The sequence below is a fragment of the Apodemus sylvaticus genome, chromosome 11 (genome assembly GCF_947179515.1).
Source record: "Apodemus sylvaticus chromosome 11, mApoSyl1.1, whole genome shotgun sequence".
Taxonomy (NCBI): domain Eukaryota; kingdom Metazoa; phylum Chordata; class Mammalia; order Rodentia; family Muridae; genus Apodemus; species Apodemus sylvaticus.
The window spans coordinates 72,879,351-72,893,288 of record NC_067482.1 but is presented as its reverse complement, the minus strand read 5'-3'; the positions used below and the strand labels follow the sequence as shown (position 1 = coordinate 72,893,288).

General features: G+C 47.5%; 1 protein-coding gene across 2 annotated transcripts; it reads left to right on the top strand.

Annotated features, from left to right (window-relative positions):
* The first annotated feature begins 13 nt into the window (after positions 1-13).
* Lyar (Ly1 antibody reactive) lies at positions 14-13,715 on the top strand. Of its 2 annotated transcripts, XM_052198294.1 has the most exons (10): positions 14-163; positions 3,664-3,748; positions 4,261-4,431; positions 5,303-5,417; positions 7,004-7,111; positions 7,198-7,281; positions 9,952-10,378; positions 10,555-10,641; positions 12,686-12,771; positions 13,412-13,715. In XM_052198294.1, the coding sequence occupies exons 3-10, from the start codon at positions 4,310-4,312 to the stop codon at positions 13,544-13,546; spliced, it is 1,164 nt and encodes a 387-aa protein (XP_052054254.1). In that variant the 5' UTR covers positions 14-163; positions 3,664-3,748; positions 4,261-4,309; the 3' UTR covers positions 13,547-13,715. The 2 variants fall into 2 exon arrangements, with proteins under 2 accessions (XP_052054254.1, XP_052054253.1); XM_052198293.1 differs by lacking the exon at positions 3,664-3,748 and having other exon boundaries at positions 15-163.
* Positions 13,716-13,938: the final 223 nt, after the last annotated feature.

Below are 13,938 nucleotides of genomic sequence, written 5' to 3'. Positions count from 1 at the left end.
GTCTGGGGCGTGGTCTCTATGCGCCTGCGCGTTGGCGCGTGCCGGCCGGGATTGAGTTCTGCGCGGGGTAGCTTGGCGAGCCGGTGGCGGTGCTGCGTTTGGCGGCTGCAGCTCCACGTGCTCCCGGCGGCCGGTTGAGACCGTTGGCGGGGTCGGCTGAGAGGTGAGAGGTGCTTGGAGTCCGGGGCCTGGAGGGAGGGCGATGGCGGCATGGCCGCCTTCCTTGCAGACTCGCTCGCGGGCAAAACCTGGAGTTCTGAGCTGGAGACATTGCATCCCGGTTTTTAGTCCGGCCCCCGGGGCCGGCCAGATGGCTTGGTTAGTCCTCACCACACGGGGCTTTAGACCTGCTGGCTGATGGGCAGAGGACTTTTCTCCGATTCTCGAGAATTAGGTCCGGAGGAAGGGCCTAATGGCTCCTGGAGCTCAGAGGACCCAAGATCTAAGTAGCTGCGAATTCCCAAATATTGATCTAGATACAAGCTACTTAACCCAGTGGTGCCCAGCTCCACGTCTGTCCAAAAGGGATACCAGAGAACCTAACTTGGGGTGTGCATGAAGTTTACAGGGATAAAAAGCTTGCCGTATAGAGTAGTTGGTCAAGTGTCAGGATTTTCCTGCAGCACCTACCTCCCAGGAGATAGAGGTAAGAGAGATGAGAGGGTCTGTGTGCCCGTGAGCTTAGCTTCTGGCCATTGAGGCCTGGGACTTGCGGCCTGCTCAAATTGTGTCAAGAATCTAGTGTCTACCATAGTGCCTAACACCTGCAATTTATTCAGATGAGGCTGCGGTGAGGAGACTATTAACTATCTCCCCCAAGGCAGGGGCATGGCTTGGATTCTTTAAGCTTCAGTGGAAACGTGTGTCCCACTCATGGTCTTCCCCCCACGTCCCAAGAGGGTGAAGATATGTGCTTGCCTTCTCTTTCAGTGTACCTGTGATTTCTAGGATTTCTGGAATGGGCTTGTGTTTAGTTATACTGCGCTGACTCCCTATTTCAGAGATGGAGAGAAATTGAAGTTTAAATTGCCAGCCTGGCCTTTCAGATGTGCTGTTTTAGGGCAAATGTATCCAGTGCGTGTGCATGAGTTAAAAAGTGATAGTCTAGTCTGTAAAGTGCTTTCATGAACCCAGATTAAAAAGCAAGGTGTGGTGACGGACGGATCCCTGTGGCTCCCTAGACAGCTCGCCTGGTCTAATCAGCAAGCCTTCCAAGTCCCAGTGAGAGAGAGAGACAAGGTAGGGGGCTGGAGACATGGCTCAGTGATTAAGAGTATTTGCTGCTCTTCCAGCGGACCTGAGTTCAATTCCCAGCACCCAAGAGCTAAGAGATCTATATTAGTGAGGGTTCTCTAAGGGAATTTATTGTAATGACTTATAATCTATAGTCCAACTAACCCAACAATGGGCAGCTACGAATGGGAAGTTGAAGAATCTAGTAGTTTCTCAGTCCCACAAGACTAGTTGTTTCATCTGGTCTTCTGTATAAGCTGGAATCCTGAAGAAGTAGGTTCTAACAGATGTCCTGGCCAAGTAAGTGGAAACAGTAAAAGAGGAGTGAGTCTTCTACCAATGTCCTTATGTGGGCCTCCAGCTGGTGTGGCCCAGATTAAAGGTGTGTACCATCATGCCTAGATTTGGAACTTCCTCTGTCCCAATCTGGGCTTGAACTCAAGAGATCTGCTTGCCTCAGTTTCCTGGGTTTAAAGGCGTGTACTACCTTTTTATGGCCACTATACCTCAAGATCTCCATGTCAAAATCCAGGTCAGAAGCCTGGACCTTAGATGAGCCCTCCATTTCTGGATTGTAGTTCATTCCAGATGTAGTCAAGTTGACAACCAGGAATAGTTTTCACAAGATCCGATGCTTCCTTCTGTCCTCTGAGTACTAGGCGCATACATAGAGGCAAAAACCCTTATAGTTGTAATAAAATAAATCTTTAGAAACGAGAAGGTAGGCAACTCCTGAATTTGACCTTTGGCCTCCCCAAGTTGCTCTTGGTTTTTGTTTATCATAGTAATGGAACATTGCTGTCTTCACTTAGCCCAGGATTCTGTTTCATAGTTTGTGGCCTTCACACTTCTGATGCTCCTAAGCCTGGACTAAGACTTGGACCCTGCTGGGTGGTCAGTTGAGCTGGCTTTCTGATTCTGAGCCTGGCTGTTCTTTGTAGTATGTACTGCATACTTCTCATAAATGAAAGGTATTTTCTCTGGCTTGGATATGCTGCACAGCCAAGGTGACCCTGGGCTCCCTCCTTCCTCCCTCGACCTGAATAATCTCCTTACAAATCTTATCTCATTAGCTGTGCTGGTAGACACACTGATTCCCATTTCATGTCCAGTAAATAGGTAGGAAGCCAGTTGAGCATGGCTCCAAATTGATGTTTCAGTTGACCATACAACCTGATTCCAACGTCTCCTGAGTTACTGTTCACTCTGTGCCATGACTATGGGGACCTGGTTTTCATAGATGCTACAAGCATGTTTTTAGCATATCACTTCTGTAGCTTGCTGTATCTCCTTTCCAGTGTCCTTGGACTTTAATTCTGGTCTTTCCCAACAACACACCCGTGGATCACAAGGCTTACTCAAGTCTGCCCTCTCCTCTTGAGCTTGACCAGAAACAGTAGTCCTCAGTGGCAGAGGTTGAAGGCTCTAAGCCATCTCTAAGTTGGCGGGGTGTTTTTTGTCATTGTCCTCGTTGCAGAAGCGCTTCCTGGTTTTTCAGTTTATCCTTTAGCTAATCATAGCAGCTGTTCCCTGGCAGTCCATTTCTTGGTATCTGTTTGGCTGACTTTTCTCTTGTTCTTACATAAATGTGTAAGGATGTCCAGACTAGGTGGCAGTAGGCTCTTGTTCTTGTTTGTGCAGCAGGACTGCTATCCTACTTTTTTTTTTACCTCTGTCTGCCTCGTGCAAAATGATAGTAAGAGTCTTAGAAGCCAGGCTGTGGTAATCATTAAACACAGTCCCAGATCCTCATCTGCCTTTGGTGTTAGGCTGTAGCTGTCCACATGTGTGCACTTGCTAATCAGCTCTGTTCACAAGTTGAGGAGGAGAAGGAGAGTATCGAGGACCTGTGGTTTATATCTAAGGTGAACCAGTGTCCAACAGTACCCTAAAGGACAGAAGGCCTTTGTACACAAGAATGGACATTTCCATTCAGGACTTGATGGAAGAAAACCATCCTGATCTTGCTTTGGTTTGGCGTGACCTCACTGGCATGTCTCAGGGAAGAATGATGGTTTATGCTTGAATTCACTCTCAACAAAGCACAGCCCTTTGGTGTTGAGTTCTTACATGAAGTAGAGAAGCAAGTCCTATATGTTTATTTAATCCTCAACCTCATTTCATACTGAGGAAAGGGGTTCGGGGCTAAGTGGACGTCAGTATTTGGGCTGAATGAAGCCCATTTTTATAAGAAGAGGGCTCTCTTAGAGTTTGGTGACTAAAAGGCTATGTAAGCATGGAAAGCTACAATGGTATTTGTAGCACTTTAGGTAGCAGAGTATAGTAGCATGCGTTGTGTGTATGTGTTTGCGTTTGTGTTTGCGTTTGCGTGTGCGTACCTTCCATGCTGGGTGCACTTGGTGAGGCTGGCACACCTGGGTTTGGGAGCTCCTGTGATAAGTTCCTTTTCTTCCTCCCTGATGTGCATAGGCCCTAATGAAACATGTTTGCTGGTCCTTGTCCACTGAGGCCAAGGGGATGTCTTCATTCTAACGCCTGTGACTCCATTGTGCATGTAGGAATCATTTTTAGTCTAAACTGGAATTGTTCTTTAGCTTTTCCTTGCTTACCTATGCTGCCTGTCCCTTGGTTTATTGCTGCCATGCTCACAGTGACAATCTATAGAGCACACCTGCATTGTGGTGCACGTTACTGCTTGATTTCAAGTATTTTAGCAGGGGGAGGAGCTTGGGGCCATTGGGGAAAACTTCACCTGTGCTGCCAGTCTGCCAGGTTTAGATCCTTTCTACACTCTCGTGGGCATGTTCTTTACTCTATGCCTCTGCAGCCTCATAGAAATGTCAAGCCGTGACATTGTTCTCAAGTGAGCTTATTGCGAGGGCTTAGTTGGTTAGCACCAGTGCATATTCCCGTCTGGTGCTGAGAACGCTGCTGGGTTTTCTGCATTGGTATAGTATGTTGCTTCTCAGAGATGGCTGAAGAGCTGTGAGCTTGCTCTTTTATTGTGGAATTCACTTATTGGGAGGAGTTTCAGCTTATTATAATAATCTTTATCTTGTTTTTTAGGACAAGAGTTCGAACCTATATCAGAAAATATTTAATCATTTAACCAAAAATGGTATTTTTTACATGCAATGCATGTGGTGAGTCTGTGAAGAAAGTACAGGTGGAAAAGCACGTGTCTGTCTGCAGAAACTGTGAATGTCTTTCCTGCATTGACTGTGGGAAAGATTTCTGGTAAGTTCTGATAATTCCTGAAGATCCAGGTATAGAAGTCCAGACCCCACAAAGCTTGGGGAAATAACTGGAGCACAGTGAAAGCAGACACTAAGAAGGAAACTGGTAAAATAATTAAATCTGCTTTCCTTTCCCAGCCCTGCTCCCAGATTTGTAACTCCGAGACTAATAATTTATTATTAAATGTCTAGGCCATAAGCTTTGGCTTATTCCCTGACAAGCTTGTAACTATTCTGTGTCTATCATTTGGTTGGTTACCTCTTTTTGGAAAACCTTATGGTCTGTTGATGAAACTTGGTGTGATTCTTCAGGGAGTGCCTTTTAATGTTAAGGACTTGTTAAAGAGAAGACCAAGGGGACAGGATCCTGTTGGTCAGTAATTTGGGGCTTGCAAGCACCTGCCCCAGTAGCTTGACTACCTAAGTTCCATCCTCAGGACAAGGTGGAAGAGAGCTGACTCCCCAAATTGTCCTCTGCCCTCCACGTGTACTCTGGCACCTAGAACACACACACACACACATACACACATGAGGGCCATCTAGCTGAAGGGAATCGGTTCGGTGGCAGAGCTCTTGCCTGGTGAGCATGAGGCCGTGGGTTCGCTCTCAGTACCATTAAAAAAGTGTTTTTAGAGAAAATGTGGCCATTGGCTTGTGCTTCCTCCATTGTCCAGTGTGAGGCAGGAATCGCTCAGGATAAGAGGAGGGTGGAATTCCATTGTTTTGACAGCCCATTGCTCTGAAGAAAGAAACATAATCAGGAAAAAAATAGGTTAAGAGTTAGGCTGTTTGTGCAGTTGGCCAGTGTGGGAAGTCTTTGAGCGCCATTAGCATGCTGTCAGCCTAGTGACCAGACTTGGGTCCCTCTGCAGGGGTGATGACTACAAAAGCCACGTGAAGTGCATCAGTGAAGGTCAGAAGTACGGGGGCAAAGGCTATGAAGCCAAGACACACAAAGGTGATGCAAAACAGCAGGCATGGATTCAGGTAAGGGTCTCCCATCCTACTGCTCACCCACACCTGCTTCCTTCTGGGGGCTCAGCGATAAGTGTGTTACCAGTGCAGAAAGTCCCAGAGACAGCACGTGAGAAGTGTGGAAATATCTTGAGAAAGATAAAATTGTGTTTGCTCTCAAAATCTTTAAGGGTTCCTGCTAACTTTCTTTTGGCTGTAAAACTAAATCACAGCGTGTACAGGTGCACTCCTGGTGGTAGAGGCCGCACAGCTCAGCCATGTCAGTCTGTCAGCCCAACAAAGTCAACATTTTCACATAAGTTAAGGAATTGTCTACAAAAGCAGCAAGCTCTGGTTTGCAGCCAGGGAAGATGGGTGGACAGATGTCACCTTTGTTGAGACTGCACTCTCCTGAAAATCAGATTAGTTGTTCCCCCACTGAATGGCACAGCGTGAGTGTGGACTTGGGGTGGTGACTCTCTCTGAAGGGGCATACTACCCAAATGACCCTCATTAGGGACTTGCAGTAGCTGCCTGGTTGAGTGCCACTTGGGGAGCTGCTGAAACCTTATCTTTAAGTTGTGCCAAGCTAGGGTGCAGGTGCTCTTAACCACCACACAAATACCTTCCCCACTGAGCCATCCTGCTGACCTCTACTTAATATTGTCTGTCATGTGTTAGAAACCATTGCTAGATTACAAGGCTCCTCCTCCAAGGTTTTATAGTTTTATCTTTTTAAATGTAGGTCCTTGATTCATTTTGAGATTTTTTTTTTTTTTTGTGTAACATAAGGTAAACATCCAATTTCCCTGTGAGGATCTACTATTCCTGGCATTATCTGTTGAAAAGGGGGTCTCTTCTCCCATAGACTGTTCTTGACGTCCTTGTCAAAAATCCTTTGACCATATTCTTGGGGATTTTCTGTTCTTATCCACTGGTCTTTGTGGCAGTACCACACTCTATAGATTATTGTAGCTTTGTAGTACATTTTGAAATTACATGTATTAAAAAACAAAACTATTACTTTTCAAGATTTTGTTTGGAGTCTCTGGGGTGTCATGAACTGGAGCACACATGTGCTGGGCTTTGCCAGGGCTTTCAGGTTGGCATCCGAATGTTGTCCCAGCCCATGAGGTTAACGCCCTCTCTCATTCTTGTAATTGTTCATTCACACGTCACCGCTTTGGTTGTGGTTCTTTATGCTGTGTTGCAGATGGAATTCTCCTAATGTTCACGTCTGAATTTTTTCTTGGTGGTGGTGTATAAAAAAGCAGCTTCCTTTTTAAGAGGTGATTGTGTGTTCTGCAGCTCTGGAATGAGTTGTTAATTCTAACTGGTTGTGCCCTGTAACGCTTTCTACATGCAAGACTCCATTGTCCCTCAAATACTCCCTGTGACCTGATTTTGTTCCTTGTGTTAGGGAGGCTTAGGCTTCTTTTTCTTGCTTAACCACATTGGCCAGGACTCCAGTGCTTTGTTGACTAGGAGAACGTCTGTCATTATGCATAGATGTAAACAGAGTCTCAGTTTAAAATGTGAGAGCCCTTTGGCCATGCCACGGTCTTGAGTTTGGCTTCATGTAATTATGACATTTGTTTATTTTCTTCTGTCTTAAATAGAAAATTAATGAGTTAATAAAGAAACCCAACGTCAGCCCCAAAGTGCGAGAACTTCTGCAGCAAATTAGTGCTTTTGACAATGTCCCCAGAAAAAAGGCAAAGTTTCAGGTATGGATTTAAATGGCTTTCCTAAATCATGGTGTGACCTTCAGTGACCTTCAGAGGGACAGTGGCTCTTTCTCTTGTGTCCACAGAACTGGATGAGAAACAGCCTAAAAGTGCACAGCGACTCTGTTCTGGAGCAGGTGTGGAACATCTTCTCCGAAGCATCCAGCAGTGTGAGTCCACTCCACTTTGCTATTGCAATATGGCAGACAACTGGGAATAAGGAAATGGGGTACCATGTGTGGGGGGTCAAGGCGGCATTTCCAGAGACTCTCTGTGCTCTCTCCTTGACAGGCAGCAATGAGCTGGGAGCACTTGGTGTGCAAACACAGCTTTTCACCCTACATGCTTAGCTGTGGGACCTGTGTTTGTAATGATTGGCACAGCAGTCAGGCTGAGTGCAGGGGAGTGGTCCAGGACTCGATGTCTGGCTGACCTGTTTCTAGCCCCTGTTGTGGTTTTTGTGTGATAGATCATGGCCACATCATTTAGCCTCTTAGCCTCAGCTTCCCAATCTAAAACATCAGGCTACTATACTCTTTTTATTTATTCCTTCCTTATTGCAGACCTTAAGTATTTCTGGAGTGGCTTGATGCTATGAAAGAAATTTAAACAGGCTGAGAGCATCATATCTGAGTGGTCTTTCAGCCTAGAATGGGGGGCCCCAGATTCCCTGCATGTTGTAATGTTGTGGTTAGCCAGTCTGAGTCTGTTTCTAAGAACATTTGAACTATCAACCTTCTTTTTTTTTGGGGGGGGGGGGGCTACTTGAGACAGGGTTTCTCTGTGTAGCCTTGACTGTCCTGGAACTCACTCTGTAAACCAGGCTGGTCTCGAACTCTGAAATCTGCCTGCCTCTGCCTCCCGAGTGCTGAGATCAAAGGCATGTGCCACCACCTCCGGCTAAACCATCAACCTTCTGCTGGTGAAAGCAATTGGAGAGCCAGTGTGGACTCCAGGACCAGGATCTGGCTTGCCATTCTTTACCCAAATTGTTGGTTTCATTTGGGAACAATTTACAACTGTTCACTCATATCCTGTCTGGGGACTTTGAGAAGGAGGATGTTCTGCGTGGTCCTGCCATAGTCAGGATTTTAGAACGTGCTGTACAGCATGAGGGACCCGAGTGTGGGCTCCTGGTATTCTCATACAAACTCTGCTTGGCATGGCAGGACTTGTGTGTAACCCCAGCAATGAGGAGCAGAAGTGGGTGGGACCCAAGGACTGCTTAGCCAACCGGTAAAGCCTGGATCAAAAGCTCTAGGTTCTATGTCTCAAAAAATAAGGTGGAGAGAGCCGAAAAAGACCCCTGGTGTTGACCTCTGGCTTCTACACATGTACACAGGAGCAAGTGTACCTATGGACACAAAAAAGAAAAGTTAGCTTGAGCAGCAAAATGAAATCAGAAGGAAACTTACCTTTGTGATATATCTTGTATTTGTCTCTCCACGATAGACAGATTGGACCACTGAAATCTTAAAACAATTTATCATTTAATTGACATGCATATTTTATATATTTGTATGTATTACATTTATATAATTTGAAAGATTATTTCTATTTTCACAAAAAAAAAATTCAAAGATTTTAAGTTGCTTAGTTCACCTGCAGGGTTTTGATTTTTTTCTAGTTCTTTTGAATTTATGAACTCATTAAAAAATAGAGGAAAATGAGCAGTCAGCTTCTGCTGTGCTCTCTCTGACAGCTACAACACAGCTGCAGTGAGTCAGTCATAAACAGTGGATAGCACCAGGCCCCTTACCTCTGCCCAGGGACCAGCTGCAGAGCAAAAGGGCCTCAGGCTGCATTTAGCCTTGGCTTGGGTATAGCCTCATGTAGCTGCAGATGTGGCAAGGGCGGGATTTTATTTCTGATGTCCAACTTCTCCCCATGTCAGAGTTACAAGGGCCGTGGGGCACAGCCGTCATCCGGTGACATGCCTGCCCTAGTGCAGCTGAGTGGTGGGAACAGACAACAGTGGGTGTGGTTACATGAGGCCAGGTCTAAGAACAGAAGGCAGTGGGCAGAGAGGAAAGGGCTGGGGTGTTCTCTGGGGAATGCTCGGGTGAGGTATGGGTCAGGAGCAGGAACGGAGTGGGAGGGCAGTGGTAAAGAACCAAGTCTCTAAGAGCTGCTATGTCCTCCCTCCTGCAGCCTTGAGCTGCGTGCACACCATGGAGACTGGGTTTCAGCTTAGTAGAGTGGGCACCGAAGGCTCCGGCTCAGTGTACTACTGTCGGGGCACTGAAGGTCTCCAGAGGCCCACATGGAAGGCTGATCATTAGCCTCTGGCACTGTTGGGGGGTGTGGCGCTTTTAGCAAATGGGTCCTGATTGGATGAAGTTAGGACCTTGAGGACATGCCTTTAAGGGGGTGCTGAGACCTCAATCCCTACCTTGTTCTCTTTGTATCTGATCCGTTAGCCATATGTCAGCTGTGCATGCAGGTTACACATGATCTGTCCTGGCAGGTGACTCAGTCACACACAGTAGTCACACATGCTGTTCTACAGCTGACACAATAGCCCGAGTTCCTCCTGGACCTGGAGCCCAGCTCTGCAGACACACAGCTCCCTGACTTAGCCCATACCTGACCGCTCCGCCCCCATACAGGTAGAGGGTGGCAGTGAGCCACATCACAGAGTGGCTTCATCTCATCCTTCTGTACCATGAAAACAGGTTCCAGAATGGGGTATGAACTTGGGGGCCAGGGGTGTTTGTTGTTCATTTGTATTTGTATTGCTAAATTTTAGCTGTTGGACATTATAGTTAGAAACAGTGTAGTGTGGACAGTGGGCCTGGCCAGACTAGGTGCTTAGATGATTCCTGTCTGTGCTTCATAAGGAGCAAGACCAGCAGCCGCCCAGCCACCTGGCCAAGCCACATGCAGAGATCCCCCCCGCTAAGGTGCCATCTGCAAAAACGAATGGCACCACAGAGGAGCAGACAGAGGCAAAGAAGAATAAAAGAGAAAGGAAGGAGGAGCGACAGAAGAACAGGAAGAAAGAGAAGAAAGAGCTGAAGCTAGAAAACCACCAGGAAAGCCAGAAGGGCCAGAAGCCAAAGAAGCGCAAAAAGGGCCAGGAGGCCGGACATGAGGCTGGTGGGGAGGCTGCCGCCCAGGCCAACGGCCCCCCGGAGAAGAAGAGAGCCCGGGATGGACAGGCTCCTGAAGAGGGCGCAGACAGAAATGGGGGCCCTGGGGAGGATGCTGAGGAGGGGCAGACCAAGGCTACAGCAGGAAAACGGAAGCGGCAGAAGCACTCAGAAGGTGTGTGCCAGCCTGCGCGGTGGGTTGTGAACCTGGGTGTGTTAGGGAAATGTGTTAGGCCTCACATGATGGGACAAGTAAGAGCAGACGCTTGCACGCCTGGGGGGTGGGGGGTGCCCATGGCTAGCTGGGCTTTTGGGTGTGCTAGCAGCTGACCCTCTTTGCTTTTATAATAGTTGATTCTGATTCCAAGAAGAAAAAGATGAAGTTGCCAGAGCAGCCTGAGGAGGGAGAGCCCGAGGACCATGAGGCTCCATCGAAAGGTAGCGCTGCCTGTGCTTGCTCCAAGGGGGTCGGGAGGGTGCTCCTGGCCAGAGGCAGGCCAGGCACTTCCTTCCAGGGTCATGCCCATCAGAGGCCCAGCTAAGAATTTTGAAGTTAATCCGGTATCCCAGGCCTGTATGTTGATGCCACGGTGCCTCAATCCTCTCTTAAGAAAGGGGGAGGCGGTCTTGATTAAAAATATTTAGAGATGTTGGCTAGCATTTCAATACTGTAACAAATAGCAAACTATAAAATCAATTAATTTTGGCTCATGGTCACTAAGCCCTGTTGACTTGGGGTCTGTGGTAAGGCTCTGCTATGCAAAAGGCCAGGAAGGAAAAGAGAAGAGGCTCGGGTCCCTCAGCCTCTTAACAGTCACATCCGCTGGTGTCCTACCATGACAAGGTTTCTGTACTTGTCAGTGGTAGGTACCAAGCTAGGTCTCAGCCTCCAGGGTCACTCCAGCCCCACACCATAGCAGTATGTTGCCTGTGGGACTGGCAGTGAATTCACTGAGGTTTTTAACCTTCTTCCCTTCCCACCTTCCCCATCTGTCTTGTCTGATTGTCCTCCTGTAGTGATGTCCTGAGGTCCAGACAGTTGCTGTCCCCTCTGTCTGGGTCTGTCCCTGGTGTCTCCTTAGCTGCTGCTGCCCCCCTCTGTCTGGGTCTGTCCCTGGTGTTTCCTTACACGAAGCTCCATAGCCTCGCAGTCCCTTCCATGGGTGCGATCAGAACCCAGGACCGCGACTCCTCTTAACACCTCCTCTCACAGCGCTCCTGGTCACGAAAGCTGGACGTTATTGTGATTTAGATTTTTTTTTATCATATTTGTGTTATATGTAAGTATTTGTTTTGATTTGAAGACAGGATTTCTCTATATCCCTGGCTGTTCTGTTTATAAACCAGGCTGACTTTGAACTCTGTGATCCCCCTGCCTCTGCCTCCCAAGTACTGGGATTAAAGATGTGCACCACTACACCCAGCTAGTTTTCCCCCCCCCCTGAGCCTGTGTAAACAATCAGTCTATTACTAAGCTTCATCCGTGACCTCTTGCATTATTTTGGGACAGAAACATCACTAAGGTTTTCTGGGTCGGCCTTGACCTTATTTCATACACAGAACCCACAAGTAGCCTCGAGTAGTTGGGATTACAGGCCTGCTCCTGTCTACCTGGCTTTCTCTCCAGACCGTAAGGTAGTGGGTGTTCCTGCTGCCAGGTAGAAGTGAAGGAAGTCCCGGTCCCTGCTCCTTGTCACTGCCAGGCTGGGTTTCCCCTTGTGGATTCTGTTGCCACCACAGCCGGGCAGATTCTCACTCATTACCCCCCAGGGAAGAAAGTTCAGATTGCTTGTTCTTGTTTGCCATGGTCTCTGCCACAGCCCTTTTCAGGATTCTGCCCCCAACTCAACCTTGGCCAGCAGTGGCCAGGGGTTAAACACAGGCTGTGGCACTAGCCTGGGTTAATGGTTGTGCTGTCTGTTGGGGACTGGTTAGACTCCCCTTTCTTTGCTCCTTTGCTGAATCTGCAGATGTAGGTTGGGCTGGCTTGTACCTGTAGACCTTTCAGTCACTGACTTTCTTGATTCCAAATCTATACAATGAAACAGAAGAGCCTGTCTCATGGCAAGCCCTGCGATGCTGCTGGTCTGTCTCTCACAACCGTCCCACATTGTCCTGGGTTTGTGGAGCCTGGCATTCGGTTAGAGAGTGGGGCTTAGCAGGAAAAACAGGAGCAGGCTGAGCTGCTCAGGTGCGTCTTCTATGCCCCATGGGCTCTGGATGCCCAGCTCAGGATGTCTTCGGCCCTTTTTCCCAGGAGGCTGTCCCAGCTGTGATGCTTATGAGGCCCTTGTGTCCTCTGAACACAGTGAAGTGTGTTGCCTGGAAGCCCCTGTCACTGGGCTGGTGAAGGATGTGGGATCTTGTTCATGGGAAAGTCATGTCATTTCCTAGGAAGCAAAAAACTATGCAGACATTTTTCTTTGCCCTTGGGATGACAAGATAAATCAAACGGCCTTATGCATCATTCTTTGTATTGTAGGTAAATTCAACTGGAAGGGGACCATTAAAGCTGTTCTGAAACAAGCTCCAGACAATGAGATATCAGTCAAGAAGTTAAAGAAAAAGGTACTTTCTGCAACAAAATGAGGCATGGACAGTGGGGAGAGGGGGTATTTTTATGTCTGTGTTGTTTAACCTGAGAGAGAGAGAGAGAGATTTCCAGAGCTGCTCACATGGCCCCTTAGGGTGTTGCAACTGGAACAAGCCCAGCCTTTTGCCAAGCCAGGGTGCCTTTCCGACTCTGGACCTGACTGAAGACTCTGCGGTGGGCTGTGCTGGAAGTGATCGGAAGTGATCGTTCCAGGCACTTTGTTCTCCTTTGCCGATATAAATGACTGCTGATGCTTTCTCCAGAAAAGTTTTGTGTGTGTGTGTGTGTGTGTGTGTGTACATGGAGGTCAGAACAGCTTGTGTGAGTCTATTCTTTCCTTCTACCATGTGGGCCCTGGGGACTGAACTGGAGACTTCAGGCTTGCAAGGCAGGCCCCTTCACACCCCAGCCATCTTGCCAGCCCTTTTTTTCCTTGTTGATGCTGTAGCTCTGCTGGCATGCAGCTGTGTGCGCTCTGAGGCAGCTGCTTATCTTCATGAGTAGAGCTCACTTGTGTGACTGGCATCTGAATGTCATTTCTTTTGTAATGTTGGTCCCCATCTAGGCCTTTTCCCATGTACTTCATCCACTTGACGTCTCTTTCTCTTTGTCAAGGTTATAGCTCAGTACCATGCGGTGATGAGTGACCACCACATGTCAGAGGAGGAGCTCCTGGCCATCTTTAACAAGAAGATCAGCAGGAACCCCACCTTTAAGGTTCTAAAGGACAGAGTCAAGCTCCTGAAGTGAGGGCTCTGTTGCTTCAGACTCTTAGCCTATTAGCTGCCTCCCTCTACTATTTGTAAAATGTGTAATGAATTATAACAACCTAAATATTGCTTTCTGAAACTTTTTAAGTTAAGGGAAAATATATTTTTGTTAAAACTTTTATGAAAAAATAAAATATATCCTTATCGAATTCTGTATCTATGGTAACAAATTGTTGTACTTTAAGAAAACACTGCAGGAAACTTTAGACCATATTGTAAAGACAAATGAAAATGGATTTCCCCATTTGATGATGTGGGGGTGTTGGTTTAGGCCTCCAGCTAAGTGCTGTCAGCTGGAACTCCAGTGCGGACCCCTGAACGGTGCTGACTGGGATTTTGCCTGTGGTGATCCTTGTTTAAGCAGGGGTGACA

Bases quoted from the DNA above. Each gene is read 5' to 3' on its own strand.
- Lyar (XM_052198294.1), top strand. From the start codon at position 4,310: ATGGTATTTTTTACATGCAATGCATGTGGTGAGTCTGTGAAGAAAGTA. The intron at 4,432-5,302 runs GTAAGTTCTGAT...GTCCCTCTGCAG, and splicing joins GACTGTGGGAAAGATTTCTG to GGGTGATGACTACAAAAGCC. The intron at 5,418-7,003 runs GTAAGGGTCTCC...TGTCTTAAATAG, and splicing joins AACAGCAGGCATGGATTCAG to AAAATTAATGAGTTAATAAA.